Source organism: Rhinatrema bivittatum, chromosome 3 (assembly GCF_901001135.1).
Source record: "Rhinatrema bivittatum chromosome 3, aRhiBiv1.1, whole genome shotgun sequence".
Taxonomy (NCBI): Eukaryota; Metazoa; Chordata; class Amphibia; order Gymnophiona; family Rhinatrematidae; genus Rhinatrema; species Rhinatrema bivittatum.
In genome coordinates this window covers 251,386,807-251,407,471 of record NC_042617.1, presented here as the reverse complement: position 1 = coordinate 251,407,471, position 20,665 = coordinate 251,386,807, and the positions used below count along the sequence as shown (strand labels likewise).

The 20,665-nt window shown below is 47.5% G+C and overlaps 1 protein-coding gene across 1 annotated transcript in view; it reads right to left on the bottom strand.

Annotated features, from left to right (window-relative positions):
• LOC115088546 (zinc finger protein OZF-like) overlaps positions 1-20,665 on the bottom strand; it is an 80,282-nt gene that overhangs the window by 55,572 nt on the left and 4,045 nt on the right. The window contains exon 2 of the mRNA XM_029596806.1: positions 15,703-15,829. Coding sequence (XP_029452666.1) covers positions 15,703-15,829 — 127 coding nt within the window. The remainder of the gene's footprint in view (positions 1-15,702; positions 15,830-20,665) is intronic.

The window sequence follows — 20,665 nt, the reverse complement described above, 5'->3', positions numbered from 1 at the left end:
GACTGGGCGGGAGGCTGCCTGAGGACTGCGTAGGACTGCCCTTGCAAATGCTGTGTCCTCCCTGGCCTGGACATCCAGACGGTAAAATCTGGAAAAGGTATGGAGGGAGGACCATGTCGCTGCCTTACATATTTCTGCGGGCGACAGCATCCTAGATTCTGCCCAAGATGCTGCTTGCGCTCTGGTAGAATGAGCCTTGACCTGTAGAGGTGGTGACTTTCCGGCCTCTACGTAGGCCGCTCTGATAACTTCTTTAATCCAGCGGGCGATGGTGGGCCGAGAGGCCGCTTCCCCTTGTTTCTTCCCGCTGTGAAGGACGAACAGATGGTCCGTCTTTCGTACTGCTTCTGTCTTTTCCAGGTATCTGGACAGCAATCTGCCGATGTCGAGATGGCGTAGTAAACGCCCTTCTTCTGATTTCTTCAAACCCGCCGTGGTTGGCAAAGATATGGTTTGGTTGAGGTGAAATTGTGAGACTACTTTAAGTAAGAAAGAGGGAACCGTGCGAAGATGGATAGCCTCTGGAGTGATTATGAGAAAGGGATCACGGCAGGACAGCGCTTGTAGCTCTGAGATGCGGCGTGCGAAACACACTGCCAGCAAGAACACCATCTTCAAAGTTAGCGAATGGAGAGACAGGCCCCGAAGGGGTCTGAAGGTGGATCCCGTGAGGAAATCCAAAACTATGTTGAGGTTCCACAGGGGCACTGGCCACTTCAGTGGCGGACGAATGTGCTTGACTCCTTTCATGAAGCGGGAAACATCTGGGTGCGTGGCAATGGTCTTGCCATCCCTCCTGGGACCATAGCAAGACAGCGCAGCCACCTGAACCTTGATGGAGCTTAGGGAAAGACCCTTCTGAAGCCCATCCTGCAGGAAATTCAGAACAATAGGGATTGTGGTCGCATGTGGATTGGTGCCATGAGTGTCGCACCAGGCTTCAAATACTCTCCAGATCCTTATGTAGGTGAGGGATGTGGAAAACCTGCGAGCTCGGAGGAGTGTATCTATCACCGGTTCTGAGTAACCTCTTTTCTTCAGTCTAGCCCTCTCAATGGCCAGACCGTAAGAGAGAATTGAGTCGGATCCTCGTGGAGGATGGGACCTTGACGTAGCAGGTCCCTGAGAGGAGGCAGGGGAAGAGGCTCCCCTGTCAGTAGTCTTCTCATGTCCACATACCATGGTCTTCTTGGCCAGTCTGGTGCCACTAGAAGAACTAGGCCTCTGTGCCTCTGAATCTTGTGTATAAGGGCGCCCAGCAGGGGCCACAGAGGAAAGGCATATAGCAGGGTCCCTGGAGGCCATGGCTGAACCAGGGCGTCGATCCCGTGAGAGAACGGATCTCGCTTGCGGCTGAAGTATCTGGGTACTTGAGCATTGGACCTGTCCGTCAGTAAGTCCATGTCCGGAGTCCCCCACTGATCCACAATCATCTGGAAGGCTGTGGGGGACAGCTGCCATTCTCCCGGACTTAGGCTTTCCCTGCTGAGGAAGTCTGCCGCGGTGTTGTCCCTTCCGGCAATGTGGACGGCGGAGATGTCTTGGAGATTCGCCTCTGCCCAAGCCATCAGCGGGGCTATCTCTAGGGACACCTGTTGGCTTCTGGTTCCGCCCTGTCGGTTGATGTATGCCACTGTGGTGGCGTTGTCGGACATCACTCTGACTGCTCTGTTCCTCAGTCTGTGAGCAAATCGCAGGCAGGCTAATCGGACTGCCCGTGCCTCTAGGCGGTTGATGTTCCACCCCGACTCTTCTCTGTTCCACCGCCCTTGGGCGGTGAGCTCTTCGCAGTGTGCTCCCCATCCACTCAGGCTGGCATCTGTGGTGAGCAGAGTCCATGAGGGGGAGGACATCTTCGACCCCCTGCTCAGGTGGTCGGACTGCAACCATCACCATAGCTGGGTCCGCACCCTGGCGGGTAGAGGTAGATGCATGGTGTAGTTCTGTAAACGTGGGCTCCACCGAGAGAGGAGGGAGTGTTGTAACGGTCTCATATGGGCCCTTGCCCATGGTACCACTTCCAGGGTGGATGCCATGAGACCGAGAACCTGCAGATAGTCCCAAGCTATGGGCCGGCTGGCTCCCATCAAGGACCGTTGACGCATCTGGAGTTTTAACCTTCTCTTGGTGGTGAGGCTGACTTTGTCTGCCTGGGTGTCGAACTGGACTTCCAGCTATTCCAGTGATTGGGAAGGCTGTAGGGAACTCTTGCTTAGGTTGACTACCCATCCCAGGCTTTCCAGAAGGGCGATCACCCTGTTGGTTGCCCGATGGCTCTCCTCTCGTGATTTCGCTCTGATCAGCCAATCGTCTAGGTAGGGATGGACAAGGATTCCTTCCCGTCTGAGCGCCGCTGTTACTGCTACGATCACCTTGGTGAAGGTCCGCGGCGCCGTGGCTAACCCGAAGGGCAAAGCCCGGAATTGGAAGTGTTGTCCCAGAACCTTGAAGCGTAGGTAGCGCTGATGATCCCGATGGATCGGGATATGCAGGTAGGCTTCTGACAAGTCTAAGGCCGTGAGGAATTCCCCCGGCTGTACTGCGGTCTTGACTGAGTGCAGAGTTTCCATGCAAAACTTCGGGATCCTTAAGTATCGGTTGACTGACTTGAGGTCCAATACGGGCCGGAAAGTGCCCTCTTTCTTGGGTACCATGAAATAAATGGAATAGTGCCCAGAATCCGTTTCCCATGCAGGTACTGGGATTATGGCTTTCAAGGACAGAAGCCTCGCCAGGGTAGCTTCCAATGCTGCCTTCTTATGGATTGGACACGGAGATTCCACAAACCTGTCCGGAGGGATGTGATGGAAGTCCAGATAATACCCCTCTCGGATGATGGCGAGGACCCACTGGTCCGACGTAATCTCGACCCATCTGGGGTAGAAGAGGGTTAACCTGCCCCCTGTGGCTTCGACCCCCCGGATGGATCGGCTGATTCTCATTGGGGGGTGCGGCCGGGGCCCGAACCCGAGCCGGCTCCCCTCTTGTGCTGCTTGGTCTGAAAGGACTGGTTCCTGGCCTGAGGACGAGGTGCCTGGTAGCGACTCCTATAAGGAATGAAGCGTTGGGAGCTTCTACCTCTGGAGGGCCTCGGAAAGGTGCGCTGGTTCCTCTTGGACCTGTCTTCCAGCAGTCGAGGTACTGGAGAGGCACCCCATGTGCTGGCCAGTCTATCTAGGTCGCTGCCGAACAGAAGAGACCCTTTGAACGGCATTCTAGTGAGACGTGTCTTAGAAGGAGCGTCGGCTGACCAGTTCCGTATCCAGAGCTGCCGCCTGGCTGCTACTGAGGATGAGACCCCCTTGGCTGTCGTACGGACTAGGTCGGAGGCGGCATCCGTAAGGAACGAGAGAGCCGACTCCATGTCTGCTGCCGGAGCATTGTTCCTGAACTGTGACAAACAGGAACGCGTTACCACTGTGCAGCAGGTTGCGATACGCAAAGACAGAGCTGCCACCTCAAAGGTTTGTTTCAGGATGGCGTCCAGGCGTCGGTCATGAGCCTCCTTGAGGGCTGCCCCCCCCTCCACTGGAATGGTAGTGCGTTTGACCACAGCGCTAACCAAGGCGTCCACCTGAGGGCATGCCAGCATATCCTTGATTGCCGGGTCCAAGGGGTACATGCCGGAGAGGGCCCAACCCCCTTTGAATGAGGCCTCTGGCGCATTCCACTCCAGATCGATCAGCTGTTGCGCCGCTTGCAGGAAGGAAAAAATGGCGGGCTGTGGGACGAAGACCCTCCAGCAGGGGGTTCTGCGTGGATGCCTCCATGGTGCTGGGACCCGGAATGGCCAACTCCGTCAGGTACTGAGAGACCAGGTCGGAGAGATCCTCCTTGGGAAAGAACCGCCTCATAGTTCGATATGGCTCTATCCCCGAGGGAAGTTCCCCCTCCTCGGGGGGTTCGGACTCGTCCTCCGAGACATCAGGGTCCGCAGGAGCCGGACTGCCCAGAGGCGGGTGCCCGCCGTAAGGGCGAGAGGGTCCAGGGACAGGGTCAGCCGGGGCAGCAGGGCCTGAACGGGAAGCAGACTGCATCTATACAAAGCGTGAATCCCCTTAAATAAGTCCACCCAGGAAATGGAAGCGGTCTCTAGCCGTCGGGGTACCAAATCCCCCGGAATTCCTGGCTGTTCAGGACGCCCCGCTAAATCCGGGGTGGCCCCTGGGGAACTGTCGGTAAACCTCGGTTGAGACTGGTCCTGGCCCGAGGCTCCCACGGCCTCCTCACATTGGGCACAAAGGGAGTCTGGCTCCTCGCTCTGCATGGCTCTAAGCTGGCACGCTGAGCATAGGCCAAGAGCTTTCACGCCGGAATCAGGAGGTGCCGCCCCTGGAAACGCTGGGGCATTCAAGTGTTCCATCGCGTCTTGCGAATGCAGGGCGCCGGCTTATACCAATAATATGCGCTTTATAATATACAATATGCGTGCAAATATACAATATGCGCTCAAGAATATGCGTTCAGCACTATGCGTTCAAATAACATACAATATGCGCTCAATATACAATATGCGCTCAAGCATATGCGTTCAGCATTATGCGTTGAATAATATCCAATATGCGCTCAAATATAACATATGCGCTCAAGGATACGCGTTCAGCACTATGCGTTCAAGAACATACAATATGCGCTCAAGAATATGCGTTCAGCACTACTCGCTCAATAATATACAACATGCGCTTAAGAATATGCATTCAGCTATATGCGCTCAAGAGCATACGATATGCGCTCAAATATACAGGATGCGCTCAAAATTATGCGTATAGCACTATGCGCTCAATAATATACAATATGTGCACAAGAACATACGCTTAGTAATGTATATGCTGCGTTGTGCGCCCCTCCACAGGCGCCCTATCCGTGGGCGCTCAATACCTTAACAAGGGCTGACAAAATGGCGACCTCCACGGCGTGTCGTCTACCGGCAACGCCGCTGATCCTCGTACCTTGGAGACCAAAAGTAAGAGATGTACGCCTTACCTGATCTTCGGCGCTTCCCGGCTGTAACCCGGGCGGTCTCCGGCTGCGGGGGGGAGAGGGGAAATACCTTCACCGCCGCGCTCGAGGAAATGCACCCGCCTGCCTCTAAGCCGCCGAATTCGTCATGCTCGGGGCGAAGTCCACGCCGGGACCGAGGCGCCTCTCAGCCAGGCCCGAGCCCTTCTCGCTCGGAGGCTAGATCCCTGCCGCGGATTCGGCCACCGGACCCGAGGCCTAAACCTCCGAGGGATCGCGGAAATCACCTCGGGAAACTCAACTGGGGGAGGGACCCAAGGGTATCACCGCAGGAGTGCGGGGCTCGTCGTCTGGTATCTTCTTAGAAATTTAGTAAGTCAAAAGTAGAAAGTAGAAAGTAGATTTGGAAAACACGCTCAGCGAGCGTGCAGGAGCTCCAAACTGCTTTGGAGACGGAAATTACTGAGTTGCTTCACTTCTGAAGGGGTATATGTACCCGTGCTGACGTCAGATCCATCTCCAACTGCTAGCACGAGCACACTATACCCACTTGTTCTGAGTCCATCTGGCTACACGCTAGGGAAATCTCAGTTGTTTGAGGACGTGGAGAAGGCACAACCAATTCATAAACAAGTTGTAAGAACCAAGTTTGATTGGAAGAAGCTGCGACTGAAAATTTTTATGCTGTTTGAGAGTTGATATTCCCTGTTATAATAAAGTTTCTGAATTCAAGTTGCTAAACGGTTATGAAGATCATGCTGCAGCTCTGGATATTTACTTATAAGGCAAAAAAAAAAGCCATAATATTTTGGTACATATGAGCAAAGATATCCTGAAAATCTTATTCAGAGCCTCATCTCATATTGGTTAACAGAAAACTAAAAATTCCATTTTGTTAATAAATAATTACCTGCGTTTCGATACATATAAGGGATTTTTTTTTCAGCTGGACAGTACTATGAGTGTCATCAGCGCGTGGAAAGGAACAGTATGGTAAAATAAAAAAAGTTTACACTGTTTGAAAGTTGAAGAGAGCATTGGAAACATAGTGCTGGAATTCAAATGCAGTGGATGCGGACTGCATGCAGATCATACCAGAGGTGATCGCTTGCATGGATAAGATTGACCTGGACTTGGAAAAAGATTCTGGGGAAAGGTTTTAATCTGTGCCAATGGGCGGGAAAAGAAAGAGAGAAAACAAATGGTCACAGGTCGTGCCGGAGATGGCCTTGATAGGCGATGAGACTGCATTTGGGAGATGAGACATTAGATCGCCGGACACGCAAAAATCTTGCTCTCAAAAATTTGAATGGGTGCATTATAAGTTGAGAAGCAGGGGGTAATAAAAGTTCATTTTGCCCTCTTTACTGGAAGCAGTAAGAGTCTGTATGCAGTAGAAAATGTTTAATTAATTGCTTTGATGTTTAGTGAATTATTAATAGGGCTAAGCAAACTGTTTCAATGAAAGGCTAAGGAAGAGACAGAGGCCTATACAGAAACGGATAGAGGCTGGGGGGAAGGGGAGGGCACTTGTCCACATGATTCCACCAACCTCATGTTCTCAAATAGAGAACAGATGAGAGTAAGGATTAGGGAAAAAGGGAGAGGAGGTGGGGAGATTATAGTAAAGTTCAGAGGTCTAAGAATGGGGTTGGTTTACTGAGTTCTAGCAGAAGGTTAAATCTGAATCTGCGATCACATTGGTTCTTTGGAAAATAGCAGTTTTACTAGAGTAGCAGCCCCTTCTTTTTTCTCTTTTGCAGCCGAAAAGTAGCACTCGTTCACCCATTCCCTCTTGGGTTTTGTGCTTTTCACCTCTGATAGATGCATCTCTTGAATGCTTGCTACTGCCGCCCCATGTCTGTGCAGGGCTTGCAATATTTTCTTGCACTTTTATAGGAGATCCTATGCCATTTACAAATAAACAGATATGGATGGGCTGGGGGATGGTGGATTCAGGGTAGTGAGAGGCATGGCTGGGGGGAAGTCTCTCACTTTGGAACAGCAGTTACTGCTCCAATTCGATGAGACACGAGCTGACGGGGGGGGGTCATAGGATCAGGTTAATTTTCTTGTATTTATTTATTCTTTTGTAATTTTAAGAGATTTTATTTTTTGATTACTTCCTTGTACATCGTTTTGACTAAACTTTGTTTGTAAAGACAGTATAGAAACATTTTTAAATAAATAAATAGATAAATAAATGGCATAGGATCTCCTATAAAAGTGCAAGAAAAATATTGCAAGCCCTGCACAGACATGGGGAGACAGTAGCAAGCATTCAAGAGATGCATCTATCAGAGGTGAAAAGCGCAAAACCCAAGAGGGAATGGGTGAACGAGTGCTACTTTTCGGCTGCAAAAGAGGAAAAAAGAAGGGGCTGCTACTCTAACTAGTAAAACTGCTATTTTCCAAAGAACCAATGTGATCACAGATTCAGAGGGTTAGGTTCATTATTCTTTTGGGAAAATTAAATGGGAAAGAAATCACATTATGTAATTTATATGCCCCAAATGAATATAACCATGCTTTTTTTTGCAGGTTTGGCAGGGAAATTAATGGAATTGGTACAAGGAACACTTATAGTAATGGGGAATTTTAACCATGTACATTATCCTCTACTTGAAAATCGATAGGAGGGCAAGGTTCAAGTAAAAGGAAACTAAAAGGAATTGCATATCTCTGCAAAATATTGCAATTAATAGATGTGTGGAGGGCTCTCAACCCTTCTGTTAGGGACTTCACACATGCACATGGATCCTTGTCCAGAATTGACTATATTCTAGTGTCTCAAAATGATTTCCCATGAGTAGTGTCTACTAAAATTGGCCCGCCTATGAAATCCGACCACTCTTTGATATGGGTAGACCTTAATATTAATTTGGAAGGAAAGAAGGAATGTTTGTGGAGATTCCCTAGTTACCTGGCAAATGATACAGAATGTAAGGAATATCTGAAGGAAAAAGTGGGAAAGTTATGAGATTAATAATATCCAACATGTGGATTCCCCTGATTTGTATTGGGAGGCTAGCAAATCACTCCTTCGAGGCAAAATAAATTTCATAATTACTAAGGAAAATAAATCTCTCTCTAGATATATATACTGCAATTAGAGGAGAAGATGCAATGGCTAAAAAGGAAATTAATCAGACAACATTGTAAGAAAACTGTTAGAATACAAAATAGCACTTGAAAGCCTAAATTCCCTTCTGCATATGAGGGCCCAAAAAATGTTGCAACATGAAGAATATAATTTCTTTCGCTTTGGTAACAAATCCAGCAAATTACCAGCCAGGACACTTAAAACTTGGAAGGGGAAAGCGTATATTGAGAAAATTGCAAACAATAATGGCAATATAACGCCACAAGTAAAGAAGCCTTCAGTGACAAGTCCTTACTAGATGCCTGCTTTAGTGGATTGAGGGGTGGATTGACTAAGGCCCTTAGCACCAGACTAAGGTCCCACTGGGGAACCACGAAGCGGAATGGTGGCTTGATGTGTTTTACCCCTTTGAGAAAACGCCCGGGGCCCGATATTCAAAGTGCATTCAGTGCTACTTAGCCGGATAAGCGGGACTTATGCAGCTAAATTGCAGCTGCTGAATATGAACTTACATTCAGCGGCTGCCACTTAGTCATACAAGTCCCTTATACCGCTAAAAGTTTGCACGCACAAAAGTAAGCGTGTTCTGGGTGAAGCGTGGGCGGAACGGGTTAGCCGTATAACCTCTACACTAACTAATGATATTTGGAAGTAGCCACACAAGAAAACATGTAAGTTTAGACACGCCATAGAGCAGGTCTAAACTTAGCTGGATAGACTCATTCATCATGCTGCTAAATACACATTGTAACTTAGCCGAATAAGTTTTAATGGCTAAGTTATTTACACGGCCAACTTTGAGTATTTACCTCCCTACGTCCAAGTGCACCGCTACTAAGGTGTCTTTAATTTGGCTTCTATAAAATTCAACGGATGTAACCTGGACTTTCAAGGACCCAAGTACCAGCCCTTTATCCAGATCCATTTGCAGGAAATCTAATATTTGAGAGATATCTGCTTTCCAAGGAGCATGGTCCTGCTTGGTAAAAAAGTTCTTAAACATTCACCAACTCTGACATAGGCCAGGAAAGTAGAAAACTTCTGTGCCTTTAACATATGACATTATAGAGGCAGAGTACCCTCTTTTGCACAAGTGCGCCCCTCTCAAGGGACAAACAGAAGAGAGAATGACGTTGGGTATTCCATCGGTTCTAGACCTTGCCAGAGAAAGACCCCGCGCTCCTTGGTAAATCCAGCAGGGCTCTGTCCAGCAGCCTCACCAGATCCACATACCAAGGTCTTCTTGGCCAATCTGGGACTACTAGGATTCCAAGAATTGATGGTTTTCCATCTTCTTTATTGTACCTGCCCATTAATGCTCATGGTGGGAAGACATATAGCAAGCTGAGCCTTGGCCAATGGTATATAAAGTGCATCTATTCCCCTGGAACCTGGTTCTGCCCTGCGGCTGAAAAATACGTTGGCCTTGGCATTTGCATGTGTTACCATTAGGTCCATGCCTCCAGCAGCTCACTATACTTTGAAAGTCCTCTGGCCCAGTGTCCATTCTCCTGGCTCCAATCTGTGTCTGCTGAGGTAGTCCCCATTTGTAGGTTCTTCCTTCCTGCTATGTAGGCTGCTGAGAGCTGGAGAAGATGCTTCTTTGCCCACTCGAGCATCCGTGCTGCCTTCTGCAATAACGAAGGGCTGCGGTTGCTGCCTTGTGTGCTGAATATCTTACTGCCATGGCATTGTCTGGCTAAACCCTGACTGCCTTCCCTCTTTTTAGGGGAAGAAAGTGCCTGATGGCTCTCGTTTCCACTTAGTCCAGAAAGAGGAGCTGGTGGATCTTATTTCTAGCATGGTTGAGACACTGGCGATGACATTATGTTCCCACTATTCTCCAGGGCATTAGAAAGCCAACAAGGGCATTCTTGTTGCACACTGCCTCAGGCATATGGGTCTGATGGAACAGAACACCCCACACAGGGGGTTAAAAGGAGGAAGAACGTCAAGTAAGATTTACCCCTGCTACTGGAGGAAGAGAACAGCTTCTTGAGAATCCCTCATGTCAATGCACTGGTTACAGCTGTCACGTGGAAGATGACTATTCCTGTAGAAGAGGAGGTCAGTGCTGAAAGACCTCCAAGACAGGAAAATAGAGGGACCTCTCAAACAAGTCTTTACAACAAATGCAAGGGCTCTGCAGGCCTCCCCTCCATTTGTGGCCCTAGCTGCCCTAAGTTGGATCTAGCAGCTTCCAGACAGCCCAGAATTAGCCCGTCTGGAATCAGCCATAGCAGTTTTTGACTGATATGTACATCCTAGTAAGAATGTCTTCTAAGGCTCTGACATCCCCAGTGTCTCAACCACATTAGAAATAAGGGCCGCTAGCTCCTCTTTCTGGAATAATTGGATTATGGTGGAATCTTTTAGCTGTGAATTTTTTGGAGAGCCCTGGGGAGAGGTTCATCTCAAACCATGAAGCTTCCCTAGAGGCATGGATGCTCGAATACCCCATAGGGAGAGGTTTCTGAGCCCTCCCTAGTCTCTTGGCTGCTGATCCTATGAGGTGAATGGTGTCCTTTGTGGATTCAGATGTCCCTGGTTCTGCAGGTCTGAGAGCCAACTGAGGAGGGATGTGATAAAGGTCTAAAAATCATGAAAGGACTTGAACGGGTAAATGTGAATCAGTTATTTACTCTCTCTCAGATAATAGAAAGAATAGGGGGCACTCCAAGCAGTTAGCAAGAAGCACATTTAAAACAAATCTGAGAAAATTCTTTTTCACACAACGCACAATTAAGCTCTGGAATTCATTGCCAGAGGATGTGGTTACAGCATTTAGTGTAACGGGGTTTACAAAAGGTTTGAATAAATTCCTGGAGAAGTCCATAAACTGCTATTAATCAATAAGGAATAGTAGCTTGGGATCTATTTAATGTTGGGTACTGCCCAGGGTCCTGTGTCTTGAACTGGCCACTGTTGGAAACAGGATGCAGAGTTTGATGGACCCTTGGTCTTACCCAGTATGGCAACTTATGTTCTTAGGTCCTGTGCATGGCCATATATATACAGTCTGTAAAAAATGTTTCCTGTCAGGCAGTGGTGTAGCCACGGGTGGCCATGGTCCACCCACTTTGGGCTACCCGACACCAAATGGAGCTTGAAGAATGGCAGTTGCGGACTCCTTCATACCAGTGGCTGAAGAAGAAGATTGCCCGCTGAAGCAAGGCTACCATGGGAGCCCCATCCCTGTGGTGGCAAAGAAGAACCCCCCCCCCCGCCGAAACAAGGCTGTCATAGGAGCCTGTCGCCGTGGCAGTGAAGAAAGCGGCCCCGCTGAAGCAAGGCCGCCTTGGGAGCCTGTCCCCATGGCGATAAAGAAGAATGCCCGTCAATGTCAGGGTATGGTGGGAGCCCAGCCCCACGGCAGTGAAAGCGAGGATCTGCTGGAGCAAGGCCACTAGGGGAGCCCATCTCCGTGTGGTGAAGAAGGCCCGCCAGAGCAAGACCACTATGGGAGCCCATCCTTGCAGAGGAAGAAAAGGGTTTGGCAGTGAGGCCCAGTGTGTGCATGTGAGAATGGAAGTCTGATTATGTGGATGTGTGTGAGAATGGAAACCAAAGTGTGGGTATTTGTGTGTGAGAGAATAGGAGCTTGTGTGTATGTGCATATGGGAGAATGGGAACCTGGGTTGTTTGTGTGTGAAAGAATGGGAGCCTGGGTGTCGTGTGTGTGTGTGTGTGTTTGTGTGTGTAAGAATGGGAACTTGTCTGTATGTGTGTGTGTGAGAATAGTAGCCTGGGTGTGTGTATGTGTGGGTCAGAATGGCAGCCTGGGTTGTTTGTGTGAGAACAGGAGCATAGGTGTTTTGTGTGTGTGAAAAATGGGAGCCTGGGTGTGTGAGTGAGAGAGTGAGCACGTGTGTGTGGTAGAGCATGTGAGAGTGAGAGCTTGTATATGTAAGAGAGTCTGTGTGTATCTGTGAGAGAGGAAGGGAAGAAGATTGGAAAGAGAAGAAACAGAAAGGAGCGACCCTGGAGAAAATATTAGGAAATGACTGATAAGGAGGAAAATGGAAAAAAAAGAGACTGGGACCAACCGATTACAAAAATAAAAAGATCAGATAACAAAGGTAAAAAAAAAAACTATTTTGATTTTTTTAGCAATTGGAATATGCCTTCTTTGGGTATCTGCATTTCTTATATTTTTGTATTTTGCTCTTTACTGTTCCACTGTTCAGAGTCTGGTTTCTCAGGCTATTTCAGTTTTGTCTGCATGTTTCTATTTCTAAATTGTAGTCCCTTATATTACGTAAGGGTCAGTTTGTGCTCTACCTGTATGTGTATCTGTTAGTGTGTAGAGATTTGTAGCAGTCCAGCTTGTTCTATTAGCCCAGTAGGTGGTGTAGAACCTGGTAGTATTTGCATTGCTTCTTATTCATAAGGTTGCTGTTATTTGAGTCCTGAGGGTCAGTGCTGTTATGATATGGTAATGCAAGGTTCTAGGTGGGTTTTTTGGGGGGTTTTTTTGGAGGGGTATGTGTTACTTCACAAAATGTTTAGCAGTGAATGTTTTTGGTGAGGTGACTCCAGAATTAAATACAGTTTTTTTCATGGAGGGCTGCAATGTGAGCTGTCGTAGTTTTGCTCTGTACCCCTCTTATGATTATTGCTATTTCATTGTAGTTATGATAATCTCTGCCTTTCTGGAAAGAGGATTCATAAATAATACATTGATATTTGTTTTATGACATGACTGATTTGATCTGTTGTGTTCTTTGCTCTTTACATGATATTCTTGTGTATTTATAAACTGCAATAAATATAAATGAATTAATACAGATTAATAAGGAATTTTTAATGTTGGAAGTGCTTGCAATAATTGAGTTAAAATATTCTAAAAAAGTTTCATTCATGATTGTAGGGTGCTTGCTAAGGCATTATTTATCAATAAAAATACAAGTAGCGTTCAGACCTGTATGCCTAGAGCCCACCCATGTTAACCCCTTGGCCCACCCAAAAAATCAGTTCTGCCTACACCACTGCTGCCAGGGTCCCTTAGACTCTTCAAGGGTCCAAGCCCCCTCTCCTGCCTCCGGGGCTACCACCCAACATGGCTTCAGAAGGAAGAGGGTGCCCAACTCACCCCTCACTCCCCAAGAAAGGACCAGAGTTCCTTGATCTAACAGCAGCAGTCCTGGCTCAATCTTTTTTTTTTTTTTTTTATCAAAAACGGTTAAAACTAACAAAGGTCTGATCAGACAACATTGAAAATATTCCACTGGGCCCTAAAACACAAATACATCTCCTATTTGGAAAACAGAATAAGCTGGATTGCTACAGATTCCTACATGCTAGTGTAAGATCTGAGCTCCGTCACATATGCAGAACACAGATCATCACCAAATACAGACTAAGTGACCACAAATTAGAAATAGAAACATGCAGACAAAAATTGGATTCTTCTTTGCTCTTCTGTCCAATCTTTCACCCTTCCCATTCTGTTCCCTGTAAACAGGGAAAGAGATAAGATGAAAAGAAGGCACTGGATTAGAGAGCAGAGTGGCTGCTCTGCTCTAGGCTGCCAGGGAGGGGAAACCTGGAGCAGGAAACAATGGATTAAAATCATCCATTGTACCTGAAGACTGGAGGGTAGCTAATGTAACCCCAATATTTAAAAAGGGCTCCAGGGGTGATCCGGGAAACTACAGACCGGTTAGCCTGACTTCAGTGCCAGGACAAATAGTGGAAAGTGTTCTAAACATCAAAATCACAGAACATATAGAAAGACATGGTTTAATGGAACAAAGTCAGCATGGCTTTACCCAGGGCAAGTCTTGCCTCACAAATCTGCTTCACTTTTTTGAAGGAGTTAATAAACATGTGGATAAAGGTGAACCGGTAGATGTAGTATACTTGGACTTTCAGAATGCGTTTGACAAAGTTCCTCATGAGAGGCTTCTAGGAAAAGTAAAAAGTCATGGTATAGGTGGCGATGTCCTTTCGTGGATTGCAAACTGGCTAAAAGACAGGAAACAGAGAGTAGGATTAAATGGACAACTTTCTCAGTGGAAGGGAGTGGGCAGTGGAGTGCCTCAGGGATCTTTATTGGGACCCTTACTTTTCAATATATTTATAAATGATCTGGAAAAGAAATACAACGAATGAGGTAATCAAATTTGCAGATGATACAAAATTGTTCAGAGTAGTTAAATCACAAGCAGATTGTGATAAATTGCAGGAAGACCTTGTGAGACTGGAAAATTGGGCATCGAAATGGCAGATGAAATTTAATGTGGATAAGTGCAAGCTGATGCATATAGGGAAAAATAACCCATGATATAGTTACACAACGTTAGGTTCCATATTAGGAGCTATCACCCAAGAAAGAGATCTAGGTGTCATAGTGGATAACACATTGAAATCGTCGGTACAGTGTGCTGCGGCAGTCACAAAAGCAAAAGGAATGTTGGGAATTATTAGAAAGGGAATGGTGAATAAAACGGAAAATGTCATAGTGCCTGTGCATCGCTCCATGGTGAGACCGCACCTGAATACTGTGTACAATTCTGGTCGCCGCATCTCAAAAAAGATATAATTGCGATGGAGAAGGTATAGAGAAGGGCTACCAAAATGATAAGGGGAATGGAACAGCTCCCCTATGAGGAAAGACTAAAGAGGTTTAGGACATTTCAGCTTGGAGAAGAGAAGGCTGAGGGGGGACATGATAGAGGTGTTTTAAAATCATGAGAGGTCTAGAACGGGTAAAAGGTGAATTGGTTATTTATCTTTCAGATAATAGAAGGACCAGGGGGCACTCCATGAAGTTAGCATGTGGCACATTTTAAAACTAATCGGAGAAAGTTTCTTTTTCACTCAACACACAATTAAACTCTGGAATTTGTTGCCAGAGGATGTGGTTAGTGCAGTCAGTGTAGCGGTGTTTTAAAAAAGGATTGGATAAGTTCTTGGAGGAGAAGTCCATTACCTGCTATTAATTAGGCTGACTGAGAAAATAGCCACCGCTATTATTAGCAACAGTAACATGGAATAGACTTAGTTTTTGGGTACTTGTCAGGTTCTTATGGCCTGGATTGGCCACTGTTGGAAACAGGATGCTGGGCTTGATGGACCCTTGGTCTGACCCAGTATGGCATGTTCTTATGCCTGAAATTCTGGTACTGGCCTATGTGCTCCTGCAATGGACTTCCCTGCAGTAAAGGGCCAGCTCAGCTGCCCTTTTTACCTATAAGGTAGAGTGGCCTTGAATTACAGCATGACAAGCTACTGATGCTGAAGGGCTTTTTCAGCATGCAGAAACTCATATACTTGGAAATATAACAAGAACTTTCTCAAGAAAATATAACAAGGATGTTGCACTGTATCTCAATTAAAAGCAAAAGTGACATTTCAGGGTTAAAAAAGTGTATAACATATGCCTTTACTTTATAAATTATTATTGTACTTGATAAATTTTGTATTTGTATATAATTTAAAAAAAATTGTGCAAAAACAACAGTCAGTGATCTGAATCTTGTTGCAAAATTACACAAATTTGCCACATAATGGCTACAGCATTTTTAAAAATCTGCCACAGAATTTGGTAACTCTTGCTACAAAATCTTGAAAAGTCTGCCATAGGAAAGCAGGGGTTCTGCACTATGCGTGGTAGATAACAGAAAAGGCATATTTACCCCTTGACATGAGGATGCCATGAATCTCCTTGATGACTTTCTTGTACAGCTCCTTCTGCCATTCTCCCAGAATGCTCCACTCCACTTCCCAGAAATAAGCAGCGACATCGCTGAATGTGACCGATGCCTGGAACAGCAAACAGGACACCCTCAGTCCCTCTCTCCCCAGCTGCATTATAATATGTGTGTAATACACTGTTTGATAGGGCCTCTTGTCAGTAAGAGCAGCTCTCCAGCAGATTATAGCATCTGTGCTCTTAAATATCCAGGATTTTGTAGAGATTGCCTGGTCTCCAGAAAAACACTGGAAATCTCAGGTGCTGACTCATTCAGTAGTTGGAAGGAGAAGGAGGCCAGCAACACTTGTGGGCCAGAGGCATCAGTCTGTGTGGTTTGGATAAAAGAGAAGTAGCAACTGCAGAAGTTGAACATTTGGGAGACATAAAGAGAATCTTTAAAATATAATAAAAGCTTCAGTCAAAAAGACGTATGCACAGGCGTACATTTGTGCGCGCAACCCGGCGCGCACAAGAGTACCCCCGATTTTATAACATGTGTGCGCAGCCGCGCGCATGTTATAAAATCCGAGGTTGGCGTGCACAAGGGGGTGCACGCTAGTGCACCTTGCGTGCGCCGAGCCCTAGGGGAACCCAGATGGTATCTGGAAATCAAAAGATCCCATGTATGGAAAGCAGGGAATTTTAAAAATCCTTATTAGTTTTAATTATTGAGTGATATTTGATGTTTCTGTTTTGAAATAATTTATTGGTGTTGGGAAAATGTTTCTATGAGTTTTTAATTATTGGAGGTTATTCTATTTGATAGCTGTTTTGAATTATACTTTGTATTGGTGTGGTTTTAATACTATTGATGAAATTTATTTCCTTGATTTTATTGTTTTATGAGGAATGGTAATATTTCTTTTTTTATACCGTTGAACTACATACAGAATTTGGCTTGTTGCAATTTCCAGTTCAGTTTCTATGTGTATGTTTCAATTTATATTTTATTGTCTCTTTATTCTGTTTTTTGAAGGTCTGTCTATGTTCTGTATGTGTGACTGAAGTGAGATATTCCCCGTGGGGGCGGATTTTAAGAGCCCTGCTCGCGAAAAATCCGCCCGGATTTAATCGAGCAGGGCCCTGCGCGCCGCTGCGCCTATGTTCAATAGGCCTACCGGCGCGCGCAGAGCCCCGGGACTCGCGTAAGTCCCGGGGTTTTCCGAGGGGGGCGTGTCGGGGCGGAGCCGAGCGGCGCGCCGTTTTCGGGGCGGGGCGCGGCGTTTCGGGGGCGGGCCCGGGGGTGGTGGTTTCGGCCCGGGGCCGTCCGGGGGCATGGCCGCGCCCTCCGGAACCGCCCCTGGGTTGTGTCTAGGCGCGCCAGCGGGCCGCTGGCGTGCGGGGATTTACTTCTCCCTCTGGGAGGCGTAAATCCCCCAACAAAGGTAAGGGGGGGTTTAGACAGGGCCGTGGGGGTGGGTTAGGTAGAGGAAGGGAGGGGAAGGGGAGGGGAGGGCGTTAGCGAAGTCCCTCCGAGGCTGCTCCGATTTCGGAGCGGCCCTTGGAGGGAACGGCGGCAGGCTGCGCGGCTCGGCGCGCGCCGGCTACACGGATTAGGCAGCCTTGTGCGCGCCGATCCAGGATTTTAGCGGCTACGCGCGTATCTACTAAAATCCCGCGTACTTTTGTTTGCGCCTGGAGCGCCAACAAAAGTACACTAACGCGCCGTTTTGAAAATCTACCCCCTAGAGTGTAGTTTTCTGCGTAGAGATCTATAGCAGCTTGGTTTGTTCTCTTTTCTTAATAGGGTGAATTGGTGTAATATAGGAAAATTGGTTCTTACCTGCTAATTTCCGTTCCTGTAGTACCACAGATCAATCCAGACTCCTGGGTTTATTCATCCGTGCCAGCAGATGGAGACAGAGAAAGTGAAAACTGACACTGCTTCAAATACCCTTGATGCCACCTGCAGTTCCTCAGTATTGACCTGTACCCAAGCTAAGTGCCATACCAAAACAGGCAATCAAAACCTTGTATAACAAAACTTGTATAGAACTAGTATAAAAAAACTTGGTAATGAACTCTTCTGCTATACCAAAAATACAACAGATGAGTGGTCGACTCTCCACCTCCATAAAATGGGAGGGCTCTGGACTGATCTGTGGTACTACAGGAACGGAAATTAGCAGGTAAGAACCAATTTTCCTTTCCCTGTACGTACCCGGAATCAGTCCAGACTCCTGGAATGTACCAAAGCTCCCTACCAGGGTGGGACCTGGAGAGTCCCACTCACAAGACACTCTCACCAAAAGACTGAGCCTCTGGATCCCCCATATCTAGCCGATAGTGTCTCACAAAAGTATGCAGCGACTTCCAAGTCGCCGCTTTATAAATTTCCTGAGGAGAAACCAACTGAGTTTCTGCCCAAGAGGTCACCTGCGACTGAGTAGAGTGAGCTCTCAAACCTTCCGGCACTTGTTTGATCCTTGAGAATGTATGTAGACCCATGGCTTCCTTAAGCCACCTTGCAATGGAAGTTTTGGAAGCCTGGGTACCCTTCTTCGGACCACTCCACAAAATAAAAAGGTGATCAGACCTCCTAAAATCATTTGTGACCTTGAGATATTGCAACAAGGCTCTATGGACATCTAACTTCCGAAGTTCCCATGCATTAGGCTCAGAACTACTCAAGTCCAGAAAGGCCAGCAGCTCCACTGTCTGATTGAGATGAAAGCGGAAACCACCTTCAGAAGAAAAGATGGCACTGTACGCAACGAGACACCTGCTTCCGAAATTTGAAGAAATGGATCGCGACATGATAAAGCTTGTAACTCAGAAATTCTCCTCGCAGAGCAGACAGCTACCAGGAAAACAACCTTCAAAGTCAGATCCTTGAGGGTCGCTCTGCGAATAGGTTCGAAGGGAGCCTCACACAAAACCCTAAGAATGAGATTGAGATTCCAAAGAGGACAAATCCTCTGCACAGGAGGATGCAGATTCTTGACTCCTTGAATAAATCTGACCACATCAGGGTGAGAAGATATTTGGTACCCATCCACCTTCCCTCATAGGGAAGCCAAGGCCTCCACTTGCACTCTTAGCGAGTTGAAAGTGAGGCCCTTGACTAATCCATCCTGGAGGAACAACAAGACGTGAGACAGAGAAGAATGGAATGCTTGAGCTCCTTTAGACACATACCGTGACTCAAAAACCTTCCAGTCTTGTACATAGGATAAGGAGGTGGGCTTCTGTCTCGCTTGATGAAGGGTAGTAATCACCACTTCCAGAAAACCCCTGCTCCTCAAACGCTTCCTCTCAAAAGCCATGCTGCTAGACAAAAGCGATCTACCTGGTCGAAAAATATGGGACCCTGCCGCAGAAGACAAGGGAGATGACCGAACTGCAACAGGCCCTTGACTGTTAGGTTGACCAGATCCGTGAACCACGGCCGGAGAGACCACTCTGGGGCCACCAGTACCACCTCCCCCGGATGTCTGTCTATGCGCCGCAAAACGTTGCCTATCAGTGGCCACGGCGGGAAAACGTATAGAACAACTTCTCGAGGCCAAGGCACCACTAAAGCGTCTACGCTCTCGTCCCCGTGTTCCCTCCATCTGCTGAAGAAGCGGGGAGCTTTCGTATTGTGTCGAGTCACCATCAGATCTATGTGTGAATGTCCCCACTTCCTGCAAATGAGCCGCATTGCCGCATCTGACAATTCCCATTCTCTATGATCAAAAAACTGCGACTGAGAAAATCTACTTGGACATTTTTGACCCTTGCAATATGCGAAGCAGCTATCTGAATCAGCTGTTGTTCTGCCCAGAAGATCAACACGTGAGCTTCCTGTGCTTCTGCTTGACTCTTGGTGCCGCCTTGTCTATTGATGTAAGCTACAGTCGTCGCATTGTCCGATAGAACCCTTAGGGACCGGCCCCGAACCAAAGGCAGAAAGGCAAGTAAAGTTAAACGTACAGCCCTGGTCTCCAAGCGATTGACAGACCAAGAGGCCTCCTTTGCCGACCAGGCGCCCTGGGCCGCTTGACCCTGACACCCCCCCCCCCAACCAGACAGACTGGTGTCGGTAGTAAGTATGACCCAGTCCGGAACCTCCAATGCGACTCCCCGCACCAGGTTGGGAGTGTGAAACCATCAGGATAGGTTGTCCCTAGCAAGAGGAGTGAGAGACACAGATTGGTGGAATGCCTCTGATAACAGGCTCCACTGTGCTAGAAGAGCCTTCTGAAGTGGCCTCATATGAGCGAAGGCCCACGGTACCAGCTCTAAAGGTCGAAGTCACTGAGCCGAGGCCCTGCAGGAAGTCCCAGGCTCTGGGGGTGCGCAACCTTGACAAGCGCCGAACTTGAGTTTGCAACTTGATCACTCTCTCCTCCATCAGGAACACCCTGCCCTGAAGTATGTCGAAACATACTCCCAAGTACTCTAGAGTTTGAGATGGGATTAAGTAGCTCTTGGCTAGATTCACTACCCAGCCTAGAGATTGCAGAGTCTGGAGCACTGTCTGTACGGCGGAGCAACAACTGCTCTCTGACTTTGCCCGAATGAGCCAATCGTCAAGATAAGGATGTACCAGGACTCCCTGACGCCGTAAGGTTGCTGCCATGACCATCATGACTTTGGTGAATGTACGAGGTGCTGTTGCCAGTCCAAAAGGGAGCGCTTGAAATTGGAAATGCTGCCCTAAGACCATAAACTGCAGGTAGCGCTGATGACCTCGCCGAATCGGAATGTGCAGGTATGCTTCCGTCAAGTCTTGAGACGCCAGGAACTCCTGAGCACATACGGCTGCAATCACCGACCGCAAAGTTTCCATGCAAAAATGGGGGATCTTCAATACCGCATTCACTCGCTTCAAGTCCAGAATGGGGCGAAACAACGAAGTAAATGGAATATCGACCCATGCGGATCTCATCCTGCGGCACTGGGACCACAGCCCCAAGCGC